Source organism: Staurois parvus, unplaced genomic scaffold (genome assembly GCF_062004578.1).
Source record: "Staurois parvus isolate SC_StPar_1 unplaced genomic scaffold, SC_StPar_1.0 ptg000445l, whole genome shotgun sequence".
Taxonomy (NCBI): domain Eukaryota; kingdom Metazoa; phylum Chordata; class Amphibia; order Anura; family Ranidae; genus Staurois; species Staurois parvus.
In genome coordinates, this window is record NW_028318241.1 from 4,152,870 (window position 1) to 4,176,198 (window position 23,329).

General features: G+C 44.5%; 1 protein-coding gene across 2 annotated transcripts in view; it reads left to right on the forward strand.

The window, feature by feature from the left end:
• The window catches only part of LOC149453634 (adenine nucleotide translocase lysine N-methyltransferase-like), a 49,960-nt gene that overhangs the window by 7,633 nt on the left and 18,998 nt on the right, over positions 1 to 23,329 (forward strand). For both annotated transcript variants that reach the window (XM_089688062.1, XM_089688063.1), the window contains exon 3: positions 19,265 to 19,369. In XM_089688062.1, the coding sequence (XP_089544188.1) occupies positions 19,265 to 19,369 (105 nt within the window). The remainder of the gene's footprint in view (positions 1 to 19,264; positions 19,370 to 23,329) is intronic.

Here is a 23,329-nt window from a genome sequence, read left to right on the forward strand (position 1 = left end):
TCAAACCTAAAAAAATCAATTGTTCTGTATGGTGCTTGTTCACATCTGATCGCACGAACAATCACCATAAAGAACAATTGATTTTTTAAGTTTTGAGCGTTTTTGGAGCTTCAAGCTACAAAACACTCAAGTGTGAATTCAGTCTTAGCAGCTGTCGGCTTGTAGTTCTCAAAGTACTGCCACGGCACTGTGGAGCACCGTGGTAGTTCATTGAATCTTCCTGGCAGTGTATCTGCTTGCTCGTACATCCCATACAGGCAAGAAGATATACTGATGGGTCTGCAGGAGACCTGCATGACACCAGCAATCTACTGATGGCTGGTGCATTGCTTTACAGACTCCTGCAGCAAAAAAATAATAAATGCACATTTTATTTTGCCTGCATTTATTATTTTTTACCAAAAGGTGAACTTATCCTTTAAATCCTTTTTTACAGGGGTACACTTTAACCACTGTGCCTTTCACACTTGTTCACCCCTTATGGACCAGAGCACCTATTACATTTCTACTATGGACCTGTTTATTCAGAAATTACATTGTCATCACAAAAGATAACAATGTAAGGACAAACAAGGCTTTCTTTTCACAATATTGTCATGCAATTTTTTTTTTGTTCGCAAGAAGAATAAACAAATTGTACTTTGCTTTTTTGAGAAGTGTTCATTTAAAAATAAATAGTGTTACTGCACATAAAATGCCTGTTTAAAATGACACTAAAATATGGATTCTGGTACAAAGCATTACAAAGTTACAGTATTCACAAATGAAATATATCTATATTTGTTCAGTTTTTCTCTTTCACACAAGAATGCAGTGCTGTAAACTCTTGTTCTGTGCGCATTTCCCACACCATATTCAAAACACACTGCAATTGCGATCAGCAGCAGGCGTAAAAAAAAAGGTTAATGATGCCATAAACACAGGTCACAAATGCAGTGTGTTTGTCCGTACTGGATCAAACAGAAGTACCATGTGATCTGGTTCCAATGTGATATCACACCAAACAGAACTACATGTGAATCACACAGAAATTAACAGCACATTGCTGGTGTGAACTGGCCCTAAATGGGAAATGTGTAAATATATGTTAAATGTGTAAACATATTTAATGAACTAAACAAAAACAAAAAAAAAAGTTTAAGTATTAATAGTTAATAATTAGAAACAAACAACAATAACAACAAATATCAGGAGGAAAATAACAGTTGAGGAGTGAAGGAGACTAAGGCTCGGTTCCCACTACTGTGACCTAAATGTCTCATGACTTACAGTGTGACCTTGCCAGGCGACTTCCTGGCGACTCGATGCGACTTAAGTATGACATGAAACAAGAGATCCCTGTGCTCAAATCCATACAGCTAGTGCATGCAGAAGCTGTATGGATTTGAGCACAGGGATCTCGTTTGTTGTATTGTTGGGTCAGTAGCCAGACCTGAACCTTGTAGCTCTCCCCATTGTGTCTTTTCCCCTATGCTAGCATTGTGTCCGCAGTAGCATTTGCGTAGGCAGGGCAGAGTAGGACTGGCCATAGAGGGATTACTTTGACGCAGTTGGCCAGCTTAAACATGTATTGCAATATGTGTGAACCAAATATCCCTATTTGTTGCATAGTTTGCTTGAAAGGGTATATACCAGTGTGCAGAGGGTCCTTCAGAATTTCTTAAATATGACATGATACACAACTTTGCCATTTGACTTTGTGAAGGAGTATGGGGTACATGGTACTCCTACTCATTCACCAAAAAAGTGTAAAACGTGACTAAAAACAGAAGGACAGTTTTTGACAAGTTCTTTAAATGCTTAAGGACCGCCCTATAGTAAATATACTGCTACAGGGCGGCACCTGTGCGCAAAATTATACATATATATACGTGATTTCGCATTTTCGGGTAGTGCCATTAGTACAGTGTCAGTGCTTTTTATTTATCATTGATCACTGTATTGGTGTCACTGGAGATGTCAGTGACACCAAGTTAGTTCCCCCCAGTATCAGAATATCTGCCGCAGTCCCGCTAAAAGTCACTTTTATTTGTAGGAAATAAAAAAAATCCCATTATCTATACCGCCATTTGTAAACGCTATAATTTTCATGTATACCAATTCATTTACACGTATTGCATTTTTTTTTTTTTTTAGCAAAGACAGGTCGCAGAATACATTTTGGCCTAAATTTACGATAAAATTTTATTTTTTTTTTATTTTTTTTACTGGACATGTTTAATAGCAAAAAGTCAAATATTGTTTTTTTTTCTCAAAATTGTTGGTTATGACCTAAAAATTTAAAAAAATGCACAGGCGATAAAATACCACCAAAAGAAAGCTCAATTTGTGGTAGAAAAAGGATGTAAATTTAATTTGGGTGCAGCGTTGCAATTGTCAATCAAAGTAACTGTAACGGAACCGGTACCCGACCGCACTTGGGTATATTCCGTTATCCTGCAGCTTCCCCAGTCCGAACGCCATCCACGGACCACACCCTGAAATCCCTCAGAAAAAGACAGCACCCAGCTCTTAAAACAGGAAGCCAACTACTTTTATTGTACACAAAACAACATGTTTTATACAGAGGATGGGGAAAGACAACCAGGGACAGGAAACACATCATCAGCCCACCCTATCAGTGGGAAGGGCTACAGTATAGGCAGGAAACACCTCATCACCCCTCCCCATCCAACCAGACACAGAACAATGGGATGAAACACATGGTAAAGGACAATGACCAACCCCCACACCAATACACAAACAGTACATCCCATAATAGTTGGCTGGACAGGAAGACACAGCACAATGGGGGGTAGCACATGGCAAACAGACAATGGACAGCCATGTGGCCTAGACAAAGGAACACACACTATACACAAGACTCAGACATTCACATACACACCCTGTACCCCTTAACAGGCACAGGGTGGGTTAAACATAATGAGGGGGACATGAGCTGACCAAGCGGTCCCCCCACCCCCAAAAGTCACTCCTGTCACATATCTCCCCTTTCGGCAGGAGAGTAACGCAGGAGTAGATCCCAGACGGATGTACTCTGAAGTTACTCTGCACCTCCAGTCTCTCAATGCCAGCACCCAAACAGTACCCCAAGCAAATTGTCCCACACCAAGCGCTACTCACCCAGCCAACCTCTGCCTCTCCCGTAGAACATACCTGCCGCTGGGGAGAAGTACGGACTGGTCCTTCTCCTGGAAATCCTCTCAGCCGCTGGAGAGAAGACAGGGTGGCTGGGCCGACTCCATCCTTCTGTAGGGGATCTGGGCCGACTACCCAGCATCCCTGGGGTATCCAAGTGGTGACTGTAGTTGCTAGGCAGAGGCCAGCGGCACTCTGCCCTGGTGCCAGCGCTTCTGCTGGGGACCCCACATCTGCTCCGGCTAACCGTGGGGAGGGAGGCCGACTTCCTCCCCTCCCAGACTGTGGATCTGCTGCTGGGTGCCCTGGTGCACAGATCCTGGCTTGGGAGGGAGAACAGTTTCCTCCACTCTGGCTGACTCTGGGGGAGGGAGGACAACAATCTCCTCTCCCTTCTCACCCTGGGCCTCTGAAACTACCACAGGCATGGGGCAGAGGTCCTGGACCCTCTGTCCGGTTGTCAGCGCTTCAGCTGGCGGCTCCCCGGCTGGTTCCTCATCAGTAAAAAAGTTAATCAAATTCCCAACCTCTGGAACTGGTGTTTGGGGATCGGGGCTCACCATCTCCTGTCCGTGGAACTCAGGAGACATTACCAGTGCTGGGCAGAGTTCAGTACTGTTTGGCCCTGTTGCCAGGTCTACTGCTGGTTCCTCCTCAGCTGAGAGGTCTATCAGATCCCCAGTCTCTGGAATTTCCACTGATGACTCTTGGGCATGCTGCCGAACATGTCCTAGCAGCTGCCTGTATGCCCTTTCCAGATGCAGTTCTTTCATCAGCAGGTATTGCAAATCTGGCTCAAGCTCTGAGACCCCTCTGAGACCGAACATAGCCTCTCTGCCTTCTCGCAACTCCTTCAGAGTAGGTTCTCCTTTATCGCCAAACACAAAAAGGTCTGTATGGCTCTCCCACAGCAATCCAGGCCCACCAAAGTCAAGTCCCTCAGGAGAGCACTCTGTGGACACCCCTAAATATTCCTGCTCTGCGTGCCACCGCAGAGCCCGATATCTATTGTCCAGTTCTATCTCCTGCTGGACCAGTCTGTCCAACTCAGCCACCCATTGCTCCTGGGGTTATTCTCCCAGGAATGGCATCCGTGACTTCCGATGGTCCCTGGCCCATTCCCCTGCGGTTGGGTAGCACTTGCATTTGTCCATACCAGCAGCCTGGACTGCTCCTCTCCAAAGCACCTCCCAAATCCGCTGCCTGAGCTCCAGGTACTGATCTGTAGACACAGTCCTGGGGTATGTTGCAAGGATGATCTGCAGCAGCCCTGGGAACTCTGATGCCAGGTCCATATCTCCACTGGGGTGACTGACGTCTCCTTTCCTAATCTTGAATCCCGGTGGTGGTTTGGATGTGTTTACAGCTGGAAGCACAATCCCACCGCTTGCCACCAATGTAACGGAACCGGTACCCGACCGCACTTGGGTATATTCCGTTACAGTAACGCAGCGCCGTAATGAAAAAAATGGCCTGGTCATGAAGGAGGTAAATCCTCAGGAGGGCAAGTGGTTAAAGAAAAATTGGCCCCCGAAGTAGATCCAACGCCAATCACAAAGACTGCTCCCACTGTCTGAGACCACCTGCCATCTGACAGTTCTTAAATAGCTAAAGGGTGGGGCCACCCAAATACTTCACGAGGTGACCCCACCCCCTTGTAACATCACCGACCGGGCATGCTGGGGGTCAGATTTTGATAAGTCACCCCTCGCAGACCCCCACAACCACAGCCCAGTTTTGTTGGGAAATGGCCCTTGTCCCCATCGATATGAGGACAAGGTGCTTTGGGGGGGAGCCCCCCCACCCAAAAGCACCTCCCATGTTGAGGGCATGTGGCCTGGTACAGTTCAGGAGGCAGGGGGGTGCTCGCTTGTCTCCCCCCCCCCCCCCCCTTTTTCCTGACCTGTGGGGCTGCATGTTCAGATAAGTGTCTGGTATGGATTTTGGGGGGAGCCCACACCGGTTTGTTTTTTTTTTTTTTTATTTTAGCATGGGATTTCCCTTAAAATCTATACCAGACCTGAAGGGCCTGTTATGGATAGGGAGACAACCCCCCCATGCAGTTTCTTTTTTTTTTTTTTCTTTTTTTCATTTTTAATTGCTGGCATTTTTTTTATTTACATTCAGCTGTCAGTGGGAAACCTGCTACTTAGCAACCAGCTATTCTTTACACAGAATTCGGTTCAGATGATCAGTTTTCGACCGATTCGAATTCCATTTGTTCAGAACATTAGGATTGCGTTAGAAATTTAATAAAATAAATGTAATTTAATGAAAAAAATAATGCTATTTCTGATTGGTAAAAAAGGTGTGTGTCAGATCCAAATCACATCAATATAGATGAGGATCCAACTTGGAGGTGACTTCCATTAAAGTCTATGGACACAACTCAGATAGAAGTCGCCCTGAAGTAGTACAGGAACCTTTTCTAAAGTTGGAGCGACTTCAGTAGTGCTAAATAAGACAGCTGTCATTGACTAACATGGGATTTCACATGTCATGCGACTTGGTCTCACAAGTCGGTTCCCAAGTCGCGGCAGTGAGAACCGAGCAGGTAATTGGGGCTAATTAGAGTACACCAACCGGTTATACAGACAAACCTCTTATTTATGGGGGCACTAGGAAAGGAGGAGTCAGGAGACATATTCTGTCATTTTTTTTTTGTCATTTTTCTCATTGGGGGAATTTTTTTTTTCACATTCTTTCCCTCTGACATCTATTCAAGAAATGAGGGTTTGAGATTGTTACCATCGTCTTGCCTCTGTCCCTATCTACCCTTGCCTAGTCAAAAAATGGATTGCCACAGCTTTATCACAGGCTGCATGTTCCTGACAAGTGTAGGCACAGTACAAGCCCTGGTGTCCATCATCTTACCTGCAATGCCGGTGTCAGTGGGGTGGGGTGAAAATAGAGTGGAAGTAACTAAAAGCCCATTTCAGCAGTATTGGGCCCTATAGTATCAGACTCAACATAAAGCTAATGGTGAAGGGGACAGCCAGTCAATCTGAGACCCTATGTGAGCAATCACAGTCCTTGACCACTTCAATACAAGGCACTTTTACCCCCTTCCTGCACAGACCAATTTTCAGCTTTCAGTGTTCTCACACTTTGAACAACAATTACTCAGTTGACACGTCATGCTACACTGTACCCCAACAAAACATTTAGCATTTTTTCACACAGAGCTTTCTTTTGATGGTATTTAATCACTACTGGGCTTTTTATTTTTTGCGATATAAGCAAAAAAAAGCGACGTTTTTTACAAAAAGCAAATTGTTCTAGTTTCTATTAATGACATTTTGCAAATAAGTAATTTTGCTTCATAAATATAGGCCAAAATTTATACTGCTACATTTATTTAATAACCCAGATCAGGGTATATTATTTAGTCTGTGTGCAAGTTATAGAGCTTGTAAACTATGGTATCAATCACTGAAAATTGATCACACCTGATGTACTGACAGCATTTCTTGAGACCCTAACATGCCAGGAAAGTAAAAAGACCCCCCAAAATAATCCCTTTTTGGAAAGTAGATAGTGCAAGGTATTTAATAAGAGGCATGGTGAGTTTTTTGAGGTTGTCATTTTTTTCCCACAATTCTTGGGAATATGAAGAAATGATTTTTGTTTTTTAATTGTCATATGAACAAGTTATTTCTCACACATGGCATATGCATACTTGCTATTACACCCCAAAACACATCTTGCTACTCGTCCTCAGTATAGCAATATCACATGTGTGAGACTTTTTCACAGCCTGGCCACATACAGGGACCCAAAATCCAAGTAGCACCTTCAGACGTCCTAGGGGCATAAATTACACATTTAATTTTTTGACTACCTATCACAATTTGAAGGCCCTGGAGCACCAGGGCAATTTACCCACAAATGACCCCATTTTGGAAAGCAAACAACCTAACATATTATATGAGGCATAATGAGTCTTTTTGAACATGTCATTTTTTTCCACAAGTTTTTTAAAAATTTGAAAAGAAAATTAAAACTTTTTTTTTTTATTATTATTATTATTATTATTATTATTATTATTATTATTATACAGTATTTATAAAGCGCCAATAGTTCGCTCAGCGCTGTACATTACAGAGGGGGACAGAACATGTGACAGAACAATACCAATACAATGCAAAACATGAGGGGATTGAGGGCCCTGCTCTTTCGAGCTTACAATCTAGGAGGGAGGGGATGGTGGCACAGGAGGAGATAGCTGTGGGGGATGGAGTGGTAGGAAGAGTGGAGGAGGTCGGCAAGTTAGCAGGGGGGTGGGGTAGGCTTCCCTGAAGAGATGGGTTTTCAGGGAGAGTAGGTGATAATATGATGGGTTGGGGCAGGGAGTTCGAGGATGGGTGACACCCTGGAGAAGTCCTGGAGGCGGGCATGGGAGGAGGAGACCAGGGAACTAGAGAGAAGGAGGTCTTGCGAGGAGCGGAGTGTGCGTGCTGGGCGGTACTTGGATATTAGGTCAGTGATGTAGTTCGGGGCAGTATGGTGGACAGCTTTGTACGTCAGCGTTAGGATTTTGAATTTGATCAGTTGCGCAATCGGAAGCCAGTGGAGGGAGGGATTGGCAGAGGGGGGTGGCAGAGACAGAGCGGTTGGAAAGGTGAATGAGTCTGGCAGCTGTATTCAGGATCCACTGAAGCGGGGATAGCCAGCGGTGAGGCAGGCCAGTAAGGAGGGAGTTGCAGTAGTCGAGTCGTGATATGATGAGGGAGTGGATGAGCTGTTTAGTGGTTTCTGGAGTTAGGAACGTGCGGATTTTGGCAATGTTGCGGAGGTGGAGTCTGCACGAGTTTAAGATTGGACTTGGGGCTGGAAGGATAGGTTGGAGTCCAAAATGACACCAAGTACTCTGGCCTGTGGGGCGGGTTTGATGGTAGCGTTATTCGATGTGATAGAGAAGTCAATGGGGGGTGGTGTCCGGGCTGGGGGGAAGACAGGAAACTCGGTTTTGGAGAGGTTCAGTTTAAGGAAGTGGAGCGACATCCAGTCTGATATGTCGCTCAGCAGGTGTGTGATTCGGGCGGAGACTGAGGGGGTGAGGTGGGGGGTTGAGAGATAGATTTGTGTGTCGTCGGCATAGAGGTGGTAGTTGAAGCCGTGAGAGTGTAAGAGTTGGCCAAGGGAGGAGGTGTAGATGGAGAAGAGAAGGGGCCCGAGGACAGAGCCTTGAGGAACCCCAACAGAGAGGGGGAGTGAGGGGGAGGTGGTAGCATTATAGGTAACGCTGAAAGAGCGTTGTGACAGGTAGGATGAGAGCCAGGAGAGAGCAGAATATCTGAGGCCGAGGGAGTGTAGTTTTTTGAGGAGGAGGGGGTGGTCGACTGTGTCAAAGGCCGCAGAGAGGTCAAGGAGTAGGAGCACTGAATAGTGGCCATTAGCTTTGGCGGTTAGCAGGTCGTTGGAGAGTTTGAGTAAGGCAGTTTCGGTGGAGTGTAGGGGATCGAGGAGGTTGTTGTCATTGAGGTGAGAGCATAGGCGGGTGTAGACTAGGTGCTCGAGGAGTTTAGATGTAAATGGGAGCAGGGAGATGGGTCTGAGGTCGTTCGGGTCATTGGGGTCCAGGGAGGGCTTTTTAAGTATGGGGGTGATGTGTGCATGTTTCAGAGGGGAGGGGAAAGTGCCTGAGGAGAGGGAGAGATTGAAGATATGGGTGAGGGAGCGTAGGATGGAGGGGGAGGGAGGTCGTAGGAGTTGTGAGGGGATAGGGTCGAGGGGGCAGGTGGTGAGGTGGGCATCAGAGAGGATCTTGGAGACTTCCTCGATGGTAGTAAGGTTAAAGGTGCGGAGTGTTAGGGGAGCTTCAGTATGAGGAATGTAGGGTGGGGTGGAAGAGGAGGTCAGAGCAGTGGTGGGGCCATTGGGGAGGGGTGATGAGGGGGTAGCTGAGTGAAGTGGAAGGGGGTTGGAGGGAGTTTGAGCAGCGGCGAAGTACCTGCGGGTTATGTTGAGGGGGAGGGGGGATGAGGGGGTAGCTGTGTGAGAGGGGACGGGTTGAGAGGGCGTGTGAGTTGCGGCAATGTCCTTGCGAATTGTGTCAATCTTGTTTTTGAAGTGATTGGCAATCTCAAGGGCAGTGAGTGAGGTGCTGGGTGGAGGTGGGGGTGGCGAGAGTAGAGAGTTGAAGGTGGAGAAGAGTCGGCGAGGATTGGAGGAGAGGGCCTTGATGAGGGTCAGGAAGTAGGCTTGTTTGGCAGCATGGAGGGAGGAGGTGTAGGTGTGGAAGGCAGATTTGTAGCGGGTGAAGGCTTGTTGGGATTTTGTTTTGCGCCATTGTCGCTCCAGGGCACGACTGTGTCGTTTGAGGGTTTTGGTGTGATCAGTCTGCCAGGGCTGGAGCGGTCGGGGTCTGATGTTGCGTGTGGTTAAAGGCGCTAGTGAGTCAAGGGCTGTTGGGAGCGCGTTGTTGTAGGCGGTCATAGCCAAGTCGGGGCAGGACAGGGGGAGGATGCTGTCGTGGAGTTGATCAGCTGCAGAGTGAAGGGGGGCAGGGTTAAGGTTGCGGAGGTTACGGCTGGTAGTAGTGTGACATTTGGAGGGGTAGGCGTTGGAGGACGAGGAGATAGAGAAGGTGATCAGGTTGTGGTCAGAGAGAGGGAAGGGGGTGTTAGTGAGGTTGTGGGGAATGCAGCGGTTGGAGAAGACAAGATCAAGGATATTACCGTCAGAGTGGGTGGTGGATTGTATGCACTGTGCAAGTGCAAAGGAGGAGGTTAAGTGGAGGAGACGGGCTGTGTCCGGCTTGTCGAGGTTGACAGGGATGTTGAAATCCCCAAGGATGATGGTGGGTAGCTCAGAGGAGAGGAAGAAGGGTAGCCAGGAGGAGAAGTCCTCTAGGAAGCGGGGTATGGATCCAGGAGGCCAGTATATCACAGCAATCTTCAGGGGGGTTGGGGAGAATAGTCTGACGCAGTGGGCCTCGAAGGAGGAGAAGGATAGGGAGGGGGGGTTTGGGAGGACTCGGAAGGTGCTCTGCGGTGACAGGAGCAGACCAACCCCACCACCTTTACGACCGTTGGGCCTGGGTGAGTGGGTCCAGGTGAGACCTCCGTAGGAGAGTGCAGCAGGGGAGGTAGAGTCAGTGGGCTGGATCCAGGTTTCTGTGATTGCTAGGAGGTTGAGGGAGCGGGAAACAAAGAGGTCGTGGATGGGGGTAAGCTTGTTGCACACCGATCGGGCGTTCAGGAGTGCACATGAAAACGGGGGGAGATTTTAGGGAGCAGGGGGACAGATACTAAGTTGCGGGGGTTGCGACAGGACGTGGAGGCGGGAGGGTGTTGTGCGGGTGAGGGAGGTGGTGGAGGGCCAGGATTCGGGGAGATGTCCCCCGCGGTTATGAGGAGGAGAAGGGTGAGAAAGGTGGCATGGGAGCGGGATGTGCAGGAGCGTGAGAAACTATTAGTGGAGGTGTTGGGGTCAGTGGGAGAGTGGAGTAATAGGAGGAGGTGGTGGGTGCCGTAGAGGGGTGAAGGAAGCAGTGAGGACACAATATACAATTGTTTGGGAGGAGCAGAGGGATATAGTGAATGGATTTTGGGAATGGAGGAGAGGAAAATGAGGAGGAGTGGAAGAGGCATTTTGGGGAGGTGATGAGAGCAATAGTAGGGAGATGATAGCAATGAGGGGGAGATGTACAAGTTTTGGGGTGGAGCAGAGGGGTAAAGAAATGAGATTTGGGAACAGAGGATAGTAATATGGAAAGGAGAAGAGGGGACGTATTATATAAAGGTACACAGAGTGGGACTCAGGCATGTAAGAGATGTTTCTGAGGGTGTTTGCTTGCAGTCTGTCCAGTGTGCAGTAGAGTTTCTTGCTGTTGTTGTGTCTTCCTGCTGCTTAAGTTCTCCTGCTTTAGTTCAACTGCTGTGTTTAATTGCATCGCACTCGTTCAAAGCCACACTCAATCAGAAGCAGCACCCCCATCAGAGACTGTGCCCCCCCATCAGAGATCTCCCCCCATGAGCTGATCTAAATTTATAGGGAGATGCTCAAATGAGCATTCAACTCCGCCCCAATTAGAAGCTGATAAGGCTCACATGAATAGTGGGGGATGTTTCTTAGGAACCAGGCTACAGTCATAAACCTGAGTGCACCTAGAGGTGAGGACTGGTCAACATATACACAAATATAAATACACCATTTGTTCAGAATTTAACAGGAGTCAATGCGTTTTTCTGGTTAAGAGTGGAGGTAGGAGATAGATGCAGTTACCCAGAGAAGAACTTTTTACACAAAGTTGTCTATTTATAAGATAACACATAGCATTTACATATCAATAATTACATGCCAAAATACATTCTGCTACTCATCCTGAGTATGGCAATACCACATGTGTGAGACTTTCACAGCCTGGAGACATACAGAGGCCCAAAATCCAAGTAGCACCTTCAGGCGTTCTAGAGGCACACATTTCATTTCCTGACTATCACATTTTTGGAGCACCAGGACAATGGAATTACCCACAAAATGGCCCCATTTTGTTATGCAAACACCCCAGTGTATATACTATGAGGCATAATGAGTCTTTTGAATGTGTCATTTTTTTTTTCCACACATTTTTGAAAAAATGTGGAAAGAAAATGAAAACATATTTTTTTACACAAAGGTGTCAATTTATAAGATATTGCTAAAACACAGCATGGACATAGCAAGAATTACACCCCAAAATACATTCTGCTACTTCTCCTAAGTATGGCGATTCCACATACGTGAGAATTTTTCACAGCCTAGCTAAACAAAGGGTAAACAAAAGAATACCTGTGGTTATAATGGAGCAGTTGTCCACAGAGGAGAGCACTGGTCCAGGAAGCAGGCAGAGATGGGGTCAGCAACAGCCAGATGAATAGTTCAGGCAGCATGTAGGAACATAGTCCAAAAAAGTCCTGGATCATTACAGGCAGCAGGCAGAGATATGGTCAGCACAGTCAAACTGGTGGTCCAGGCAGCAGGAAGAAACATCAGGCTTAGGGCCTTGGTCAGGTAAGACCTGGCCACAGGAGTAGAGGCTTTGTCCCACCCAACCTCTTCAAAGCCTCCAGACTAACAGACCCTGATCTGGGAATTACAAAACCCAGTGAAAGCAAAAAACAGTTTTTCTCTGCTCTGAAGCCCCTCACGTATGTGAGACCCCTGTGTTATCTTGCATTCCACTACTATAGTAGCAGGGCAAAAGTTTAGTTCAAGCAGCAGGCAAAAAATATGGTCGATTAACAGGCCAAGGTCAGCGCAGGTAGAAGACAGAAACGTGGCTTAGAAATAATCCAGACGGCAGGCAGAGGCATGGTCAGTAAGCAGGCCAGGGTCAGTTAATGTGGAAGGCAGAGGCATGGTCAATCAAGGCAGCAGGCAAATGATCAGTACAGATTTTAGAAACCGAGAAATGGCAGGCTGTTAAAAATAAGAGGAACCAATATTTTAGTGACGTGTGATAATGTCCTAAGCAGTCTCTGATGCATAGGCCCGCTTGGGAGGGACATTGAGGACAGTGAAAACTGGTGTCACTCCTAACGCCTCCTCTGCTGCACACTCGGCGTTTATTTTTTGGCGTCTTCTTCCTGCTTCTATGGGTGGAATGTTTTCTGAAAAATGTTGTTCATGAAGTCTGCTCATACAATCAATGCAAATGTTTTCTGGGGGGGATCCTTGCTGGTAGATCAGGACAGTGATGATTTCTTTTTTTAGAGCTGAGGAAGGTGGGTGGGTCTTTCCACTGACTTTTGATAGACGGCAAACCCATTGTAAATGGCCAAATGGAAAAAATTAATTGAAACTTTTTTTTTTTTTTTATACCAGTAGAGGGAATTTCTTGTTGATAAATAGGGCTGTAGCATCTGATTGTTTATAATCGTGGCTACATTCAGGTTTTTGGATGGGATCTAGTCTTCTGTGAATTTTATTCCTCCGTATCCTTTTAGGAGGACTGTTTCCTCCTCTGATTTGGTCACTGATCCACTACAATGCTTTCTACTGGTTGGTATTTCAAATTGGAATCGGTTGGTGAGAGCTCCCCGCCGCTCTCATCCATCATACTGAGAGTATTTTAAGCCTCCTCACTAGTAAAATATTTTTTGGACATTGCGGCTCTGATGATTGCAGCTGTATGACGGGTAAACTGCTGATGGGTGGCTGTGATGGGTACACTGCTGATGCTCGGCAGTGATGTTGACTCTGTGATGGGTACACTGATTAGCCTGCACTGATGGCTGTGGTGACAGGTACACTGATGGGCTGCACTGTTGAAGGCAATGACCGGTACATTGATGGATGCACTGATGGGCTGCACTGACAGGTCCACTGATGGGCTGCACTGAGGGTGGCGCACATGGGCGGTGCAATGTGAAGGACGTCATATGACACCCAGTCAGAGGGATGAGAGGGCCACCAGTCCATCAATCTGCTATAGTGGGAACGTGTTAAGCAGCAACCTCTGCTGTCTCTTCCTCAGTGAGAAATTCTGTACCTGGAGCTTAGACCCATTAACATGAGAGGTCTAACAGCGCTTCTATGAAATCATGTGGATCCCTGATCACATGAATAATGCCCAGCATTAATTAGTGTCCTGCATTGAGGAAATACAAGAGGAGCCCCATAGTGTAGTAAATCAGCACACCCTTTACTAAAAGCAAGAGGGGTTCTTACAAAATCTAAGATTGTAGCACATTGCACCACTCATCTAAGCTCCTACTGACGCATTTCGTCACAATGACCATCTAGGAGCACAAGAGCATTCTAAGCTCCACACGATGCATTCAGTCACAATAGACGCTGTACAGGGGCACAGGAGTCCTGCTAACCCAACTTGTTTTGTCACATTGGACACATGCAGGGGCACAGGTGTGATCTCATTGCAGCCACTCGGATGAGCGGTGCGACTGCGATGTGCTACAATCTTACTTGTACTTTTGTAAATACCTGTCTTTCTTGCCAATGTACTATACTGTGGAGTTCCTTATGCTGGGCATTATTACTGTGAGACCTCAGGAGGAAGAGATCCATCCATCAGGGATCCCTGTGGGTTTGTTAGATCTTTTATGTTATGGGACTACGCTTCTGGTAAGCAGTTGTGTGTGAAGGTGGTGGAGCACTGAAGCAAATTGGTAGCACTTTGTTGTTTTATGATTTTTTTATTTTTTCACATTATCTGTTTTTTTATTTATTCACCTGTATCACCTTTTTGGTTTGTACTTATTTTAATCCCTAGAAGTGAATAATTTGTTTATTATTTAGCAAATTTGTGAATATTTATATGATGTGGTTTTCAATTGGATTATTATTTTTTAATATTTGAGATTTAAGCTCGGTTCACATCTGTGCAGACGGTGCCACTGTGGGGCCTGCATAAATACTGTCAACCACAACCACCCACACAGAACAATGTGGGACCTGCAGGTGGGTGCCAGTAGTTCTAATGGCATGCCGCCCACACTAGACATCGCAACCGTAGTGGGATCCTCTGTTCGCATGAGGGCTGCAATTTACAAATAGTGCAGGGACTTGTTTCCTGCGTGTCCTGGGCTCTTGTGCCTGCACAAACTGCGGTCCGCATGGCTGCACGGGTGTGAACCTAGCTTTAACTGCTTCCCGTCCGCCCTATAGCAGAAATACTGCTACAGGGTGGCACGGGTGCGCAAAATCACGTGTATATATACGTGATTTTGCATTTCCAAGTAGGGGCTGCACGCGACCTACCAGCACCACTATTCACAGCCGCAGCTGATTACTCGCCGGCGCCCTGTGATTGCTGAGGATCTTCGATGAGGGGGAGAATTGTTAGTAAACAAAACAGCCATGCAAAGCAGTGTGCTTACAGTGAAGCACACAGACACAGCCCCATAGTAAAACACACCCAGCACACAGTTAACCTTTTGATCGCCCCTTCCTGCCCAGTGCCATTAGTACAGGGTCAGTGCTTTTTATTAGCAGTGATCACTGTATTGGTGTCACTGGGGATGTCAGTGACACCAAGTCAGTTCCCCTCAATGTCAGAATGCCCGCCGCAGTCCCACTATAAGTCGCTGATCTCCGCCATTACTAGTAAAAATTAAAATAAAAAAATCCCAGTATAAATACACCTCCAATTGTAAACACTATAACTTTCACGTAAACCAAGTTATTTACACGTATTGTTTTTTTTTTTTAAGTAAAGACATGTAGCAGAATACATTTTGGCCTAAATTTATGATGAAATTTGATTTTTTTACTGGACATGTTTAATAGCAAAAAGTCAAAAATTTTGTTTTGTTTTTTATAGTGCAAAAATAAAAACTGCACATACAATCAAATACCACCAAAAAAAAGCTCAATTTGTGGAAAAAAAGGACTTAAATTAAATTTCGGTGCAGCGTTGCATGACCGCGCAATTGCCAGTTAAAGTACTGCAGCGCCGTAACGCAAAAAATGGCCTGGCCAGGAAGGGGGGTAAATCCTCTGGAGGGCAAGTGGTTAAATTAACAGCGCAACACATTTGTTTGTTTTTTTATATATATATTTTGTATCCGGATGTCAGTAAGTGCTGCTGTTTGGCTGTACTTTGACTTTCTTTTTGCTGTATGGGCACTTAGTGCTGGTTTTTCACTTTTAGCATAGTTCTGTTGGGCCTTCATATGAAAGGCACCCACCTCTTCCATAGGCATGTTTCCTTAAAGTGGTACTTAACCCAGGACCCTGCATTCACTATATCTGGTCTCCCCGGACCCTGCATTCACTATATCTGGTCTCCCACAGTACACACAACATGGAAATGCAATTATTTTAGTAAATATAAACTGCTAAACACCTTTTCTCATAGGCAATATATAGCAGTTGTGTGACTTCTATCAGCATCCAGGTGAGCACTGTTAAAGCTTGTAGGAGGAGTTTTCATTCTCCCCTGATTATCCTATGAGGCTGCATAACCCCTGACCCTCTGTCTGGACAGTGCTGATTGGCCCATGCACCCTCCCAAGAAAAAAATAAAACCTGTCTAGCAATACATGCCAGGCCGAGCATGTACAGAGTGATTCTTAGAGCTCTGTACTATCAGCAGATGGATTGGGGGCAGTAGAAGCTGGGGAGGATCAGAGAAGACAGCCTTTTTACTCAATGCGGAGGTTTAACCGCTTAGTTTCCACAGTGAGTATAACAAGCATGCTTTACTGCATATACAGACTGATTTTACTGTTATGGGTTTAGTAACACTTTAAGTCCAGCTGCCTTCAGGCCCTCAGCCATAACTCCTGCTGATGCCCAGCAGTAGCAACATCTCTGAAACATCTCTGAAAATCTCTGAGAGAGAGCACCAGGGAAGAAGAGCTCTGATCAGATGCTCCCAAATATGCACTATATTGCCAAAAGTATTGGGATGCCTGCTTTACACACATATAAATGGCATCCCAATGTTAGTCTGTAGGGTTCAGTATTGAGTTGGCTCACCCTTTGTAGCTATAACAGCTTCAACTCTTCTGGGAAGGCTGTCCACAAGGTTCAGGAGTGTCTATGGGAATGTCTGACCATTCTTCCAGAAGCAAATTTGTGAGGTCAGGCACTTATCTCAGATGAGAAGGTCTGGCCCACAGTCTTTGCTCTAAATCATCCCAAAGGTGTTGAGGTCAGAACTCTGTGCAATCCAGTCAAGTTCCTCCACCCCAAACTCACTTATCCATGTCTTTATGCACTTTGCTTTGTGCACTGGTGCACAGTCATGTTGGAACAGGAAGGGGCCATCCCCAAACTGTTCCCACAAAGTTGGGAGCATGAAATTGTCAAACATGTCTTGGTATGCTGACACCCTAAGAGTTCCCTTCACTGGAACGAAGGGACCAAGCCCATTCCTGAAAAACACCCCCACACCATAATCCCCCCTCCACCAAACTTTACACTGGGCACAATGCAGTCAGGCAAGTACTGTCCTCTGGCAACCACCAAACCCAGACACTTCCATCAGATTGCCAGACAGAGAAGCGTGATTGGTCACTCCAGAGAACACATCTCTACTGCTCTAGAGTCTAGTGGTGGCATGCTTTACACCACTGCATCCGCCACTTTGGTGATGTAAGGCTTGGATGCAGCTGCTTGGCCATGGAAACCCATTCCATGAAGCTCTCTACACACTGTTGTTGTGCTAATCTGAAGGTCACATGAAGTTTGGAGGTCTTTAGCTATTGACTCTGCAGACATTGTGCGCTTCAGCATGCACTGACCCTGCTCTGTCATTTTACATGGCCTACCACTTGCTGTTGTTCCCAGTTGCTTCCACTTTGTTATAACACGACTAACAGTTGAGCGTGGAATATTTAGTAGCAAGGAAATTTCACAGATGGACATATTGCTAAAGTGGCAAACAATCACGGTACCACGCTTGAATTCACTGAGCTGAGAGCGACCCATTCTCTCACAAATGTTTGTAGAAGCAGTCTGCATGCCTAGGTGCTTGATTTTATACACCTGTGGCCATGGAGGTAATTGGAACACCTGAATCCAGTGATTTGGAAGGGTGTCCCAGTACTATTGGAAATATAGTGTCTCCCCATCCACACCTTCTGGGTCAGCCACGCAGGGATTGGCTAAAATCAGATAACTATTTACAATCCTGTGACTGATCCTCCCACACCATTTGTGGAATATTCTTCCAGAGGCAGGCAGAAGCAATCGCCTGCCAAGTTTAGGGGTAAACCTGGTCAGACCTAAATAGTAAATTGCAGTTCAGTTGAGTATAGCAGAGCAATATACTAAATTTTGCCAGCCCAGGGCAGAGGCGCTACATCTAATTTGATAAGATATCTATTTCCGTCACTGTGTTGTACATCTAATAAATTCAATAAATTAGAATTGGTGTTAACACGTACAGAAATTACTACAGAACTGAAGTAGTTATCACATAGAATCCCAGGGCATTTGCAGAGCTGGAAAGCAGAAAGTGTAGGGTCTAGAGGAGGAGTGGAGTCAGTTACCAGAGTCTGCTGAATGCTAAGACCAGGGGAGGCGCAGATGAGGGGGTGCTGCAGCTGCACTGATAGGTGCAGGATTTGGCAGAGGAGTTCTATTCTCCTCTCTGCTGCCGACTGCTGAGACAAGAGGGTGCAAGGGCCACATGAGATGACCTGGAGGGCCGGATTGGGCCCACAGTCCTTGTGTTTGACACCTGTGGCCTAACTGTGTGTGTGTGTGTATATATATATATATATATATATATATATATATATATATATATATATATATATATATATAATATATTGAGCGTCATACAAGATATTAAGAGATTAAGCATATTTGAGCATCTTATCATTACCAGTCAGAATCCAGCATTTGGCTAATCAACTGGGAGTATAAAGCTAGGGGTTGAAGTTGGAGATGTGTAATTAGTTTAGTTACAAATCTAAATTCTGTAAAAATTTTCATTATTTGGATATATCAGAATTTCCAAATCGCAATAGTAACAAATTTAAATAAATCGAAAAAAATTGTAATGATGCAAATTACTGTACTATTTAACCCTCCCTCCTAGATTGTAAGCTCCAAGGAGCAGGGCCCTCCTATCCCTCTTGTATTGAACTGTATTGTTGCTGTATTGTCTCCCATTATAGTGTAAAGCGCTGAGCAAACCGTTGGCGCTATATACCGGTACATCCTGTATAATAATAATCATAATGGAAGGAATAGTGGCCCATCATTGGTATCAGCAGGAGGAATCGTGCCTCATTGTTGGTATCAGTGGGAGGATTATTGCCCTATTGATGGTGTCAGTCGGACAAATAGTGCCCCATCATTGGTATCAATGGAATTAATTGTGCACCATCCTTGGTGTCAGTGGGAGGAACAGTGCCCAATCCTCCTATGTCTATGGGATGAATAGTGCCCCATAGTTGGTGTCAGTAGGTGGCATAGTGGCTTGTATGAGTGGGAGGAACAGTGCCCCAAGGGCCATATAAATTCATGCAAAGGGCCGCAGTTTGGAGACCACTGGTCTATACCATGCACAGTTCCCAAAATCATGGGAACATTGGAGCTGCTTAGCACTACAGAGCTTATTGCAAATTCTGTTTTTTTTTTTTTTACGTTTTACAGAATATCATTTTTGCATTTAGGGATAGACATTAATCCCGGTTTGTAATTTGCATGTTTTCTTGCACAGGTTCCTTATCTACCTTCTGGAAAAGCTCAGACAGCTAACGTGCTGAAACTTTTGCAAGGTCGGAAAGGCCTATTGGTTGATCTGGGATCAGGAGATGGAAGATTGGTAAAGTATGCTTATTTATTTTATAGAACTAGTTAATCTTGTTTCACATTGGTGGAATAGGGACAAACCGCCTGAGATGCAAGATGGGGCTGTGAGATTATACAGTCTTCTTGAAAATGGGCTGAGGGGTTTCCCCTCATTTCCTGTTTTTGCTATGGGACAGGAAGTGAAAAGAAATCTCCCCAAAGGGGACACAAATGGCACAATTTAAAAAAAAAAAAAAAAAAAATACCAGGTTATAACCCTCCCATATGCTGTCCAGAATGAATAAAAAAAGTTATGCCTTTAGTTCTACTTCAACGGCTTCCCAGCAGCCCTATAGCAGAAATACTACTACAGGGCGGCAGGGGTGTGCAAAATCACATATATACATGATTTGCATTTCCAGGTAGGGTATTTCCAGTATTTCTGGCCACGGCTGTCAATCACCGGGTCCTGGCCGGTGATTACTGAGGATCTTCGACGGGGAGGAAGGCTGCTTTGTTTACTAACAGTTGTCCTCCCTGTCGGCTCGGCTGTGCACAGCCATCCAGAGCTGTGTGCTTACAGTGAAGCCCCAACACACCGCCCCCCAGTAATAAAAACACTCCCTACACACAGTTAACCCTTTGAGCAGCCTCATGTTATCCCCTTCCAGCCCAGTGCCATTACTACAGTGTCAGTGCTTTTTTTTTTTTTTTTTTAGCACTGATCACTGTATTGGTGTCACTGGGGATGTCAGTGACACCAAGTCAGCTCCCCCCCAGTGTCAGACTGCCCACTGATTGCTGCCATTACTAGTAAAATTTCCAGTATATATACCACCATTTGTAAACGCTGTAACTTTCACATAAACCAATTCATTTACACGTATTGTGATTTTATTTTTAATAGCAAAGATATGTACCAGAATACATTTTGGCCTAAATTTATGCTGAAGTTTTGATTTTTTTAAAATTTTTTACAGAACATGTTTAATGGAAAAAAGTCAAAAATATTTTTTTTTTTTTCAAAATTGTTGGTCCTTTTCTTTTTTTTTCTTTAAAGCGCAAAAAATAAACGTACAGGCGATCAAATACCACTGAAAGAAAGCTCAATTTGTGGGGGAAAAAGGACACAAATTTCATTTGGGTGCAGCGTTGCATGACCGCGCAATTGTCAGTTAAAGTAACTCAGTGCCATAATGCAAAAAATGGCCTGGTCAGGAAGGGGGGGGGGGGGAATCCTCAGGACGGCAAGTGGTTAATATTTATTAGAACAGAAACTATATAGCTGAAATTAGATACAATACATACCATAAATATAATAAAAGAAACCATAGTTGGTCCTTTCTGTGAACTTACAATGACATTATGTAGTTTTATCTTTGTGGGATCCCAAAGCCTTCAGTAGCTCTTTGCAGTTTGCACTGATTTTGGAATGATTGATAACCTTTTCAGCAAAAAACAAGCTTTTTTCGTATGAAAACATATGACTTTGCTAGCCCCGCTTGCCTCCTTCCCCATTTTAGCTAAACTGTATTGTATGGTTTAGAATTTGAAGACGGTAAAATGGTTTAGAAGAAAAATTATTTTTAAGAGTGAGTCAACCCAAAATTGTTAATGCACGCCAACCGCCGAGCTAGACAATGGTGCATATTTTTAAAGTTAATCGTTCCATTGTAAAATAATGTGTAGTACTTAATCAGAAGCTGTGCAGATCTTACTGAAAGGAACACGAACATTTTGTCCATTAGGGTTTACTCACTACATCTGTATGGGCCTTGCACTGAAGATTCATGAAAAAAGTTGTTTTATATGGTTTTATACCAAGAGTAAATAGAGCTCATTTTCATGTGTTCTGAAGAGCAATCCCCAGTGGATCACTTTTCAGAAGGCATTTGCCAGGTGATGATGAAGCCATATGTTGCCTCCTCCCTGCCTGTTTTAACCCCTAAAAGACTGCAATGCAACTGTGTGCATTGCACGCAGTTGCAGCACAGTCCCATGTGCTTGAATTGATTGTGTTTGGCGGATGGTACTGCCTACCAAATGTGAAGTAAGAAGAACCATCCTTCATTTTGTAAGGCAGAAGATATATATATATATATATATATATATATATATATATATATATATATATATATATATATATATATATATATATATATATATACAGTGGGGATCGAAAGTTTGGGCACCCCAGCTACAAATTTGTATTAATGTGCATAAAGAAGCCAAGGAAAGATGGAAAAATCTCCAAAAGGCATCAAATTACAGATTAGACATTCTTATAATATGTCAACAAAAGTTAGATTTTATTTCCATCATTTACACTTTCAAAATAACAGAAAACAAAAAAATGGCGTCTGCAAAAGTTTGGGCACCCTGCAGAATTTATAGCATGCACTGCCCCCTTTGCCAAGCTGAGACCTGCGTGTCATGGATTGTTCTCAATCATCGTCTGGGAAGTCCAGGTGATGTCAATCTCAAAGGTTTTAAATGCCCAGACTCATCTGACCTTGCCCCAACAATCAGCACCATGGGTTCTTCTAAGCAGTTGTCTAGAAAACTGAAACTGAAAATAGTTGACGCTCACAAAGCTGGAGAAGGCTATAAGAAGATAGCAAAGCGTTTTCAGATGTCAATATCCTCTATTCAGAATGTAATTAAGAAATGGCAGTCATCAGGAACAGTGGAAGTTAAAGCAAGATCTGGAAGACCAAGAAAAATATCAGACAGAACAGCTCGCAGGATTGTGAGAAAAACAATTCAAAACCCACGTTTGACTGCACGATCCCTCCAGAAAGATCTGGCAGACACTGGAGTTGTGGTACACTATTCCACTATAAAGAGATACTTGTACAAATATGGTCTTCATGGAAGAGTCATCAGAAGAAAACCTCTTCTATGTCCTCACCACAAAAATCATCGTTTGAACTTTGCAAATGAACATATAGACAAGCCTGATGCATTTTGGAAACAAGTTCTGTGGACCGATGAGGTTAAAATTGAACTTTTTGGCCGGAATGAGCAAAGGTACGTTTGGAGAAGAAGGGGCACAGAATTTAATGAAAAGAACCTCTGTCCAACTGTTAAGCATGGGGTTGGATCAATCATGCTTTGGGGTTGTGTTGCAGCCAGTGGCACAGGGAACATCTCATGAGTAGAAGGAAAAATGGATTCAATAAAATTTCAGCAAGTTTTGGATGGTAACTTGATGCCATCTGTGAAAAAGCTGAAGTTAAAGAGAGGATGGCTTCTACAAATGGATAATGATCCTAAACACACCTCGAAATCCACGGGGGATTACATCAAGAGGCGTAAACTGAAGGTTTTGCCATGGCCTTCACAATCTCCTGACATCAACATAATTGAAAATCTATGGATAGACCTTAAAAGAGCAGTGCGTGACAGACAGCCCAGAAATCTCAAAGAACTGGAAGACTTTTGTAAGGAAGAATGGGCAAAGATACCTCAAACAAGAATTGAAAGACTCTTGGCTGGCTACAAAAAGCGTTTACAAGCTGTGATACTTGCCAAAGGGGGCAGTACAAGATATTAACTCTGCAGGGTGCCCAAACTTTTGCAGATGCCATTTTTTTGTTTTCTGTTTTTTTGAAAGTGTAAATGATGGAAATAAAATCTAACTTTTGTTGACATATTATAAGAATGTCTAATCTGTAATTTGATGCCTTTTGGAGATTTTTCCATCTTTCCTTGGCTTCTTTATGCACATTAATACAAATTTGTAGCTGGGGTGCCCAAACTTTCGATCCCCACTGTGTGTGTGTGTGTGTGTGTGTGTGTGTGTGTGTGTGTGTGTGTATATATATATATATATATATATATATATATATAAATAAATATAACACAGGGAGGTAAGTGAGCGCTAAAATGGCTAGCCGCTGAAACACCAAAAAGGTACCAAAAAACCTTCCAAAGTAACAATATAAATAAGGGTGCAGCGCTTAACATATGAATATCACACATATGATGATTG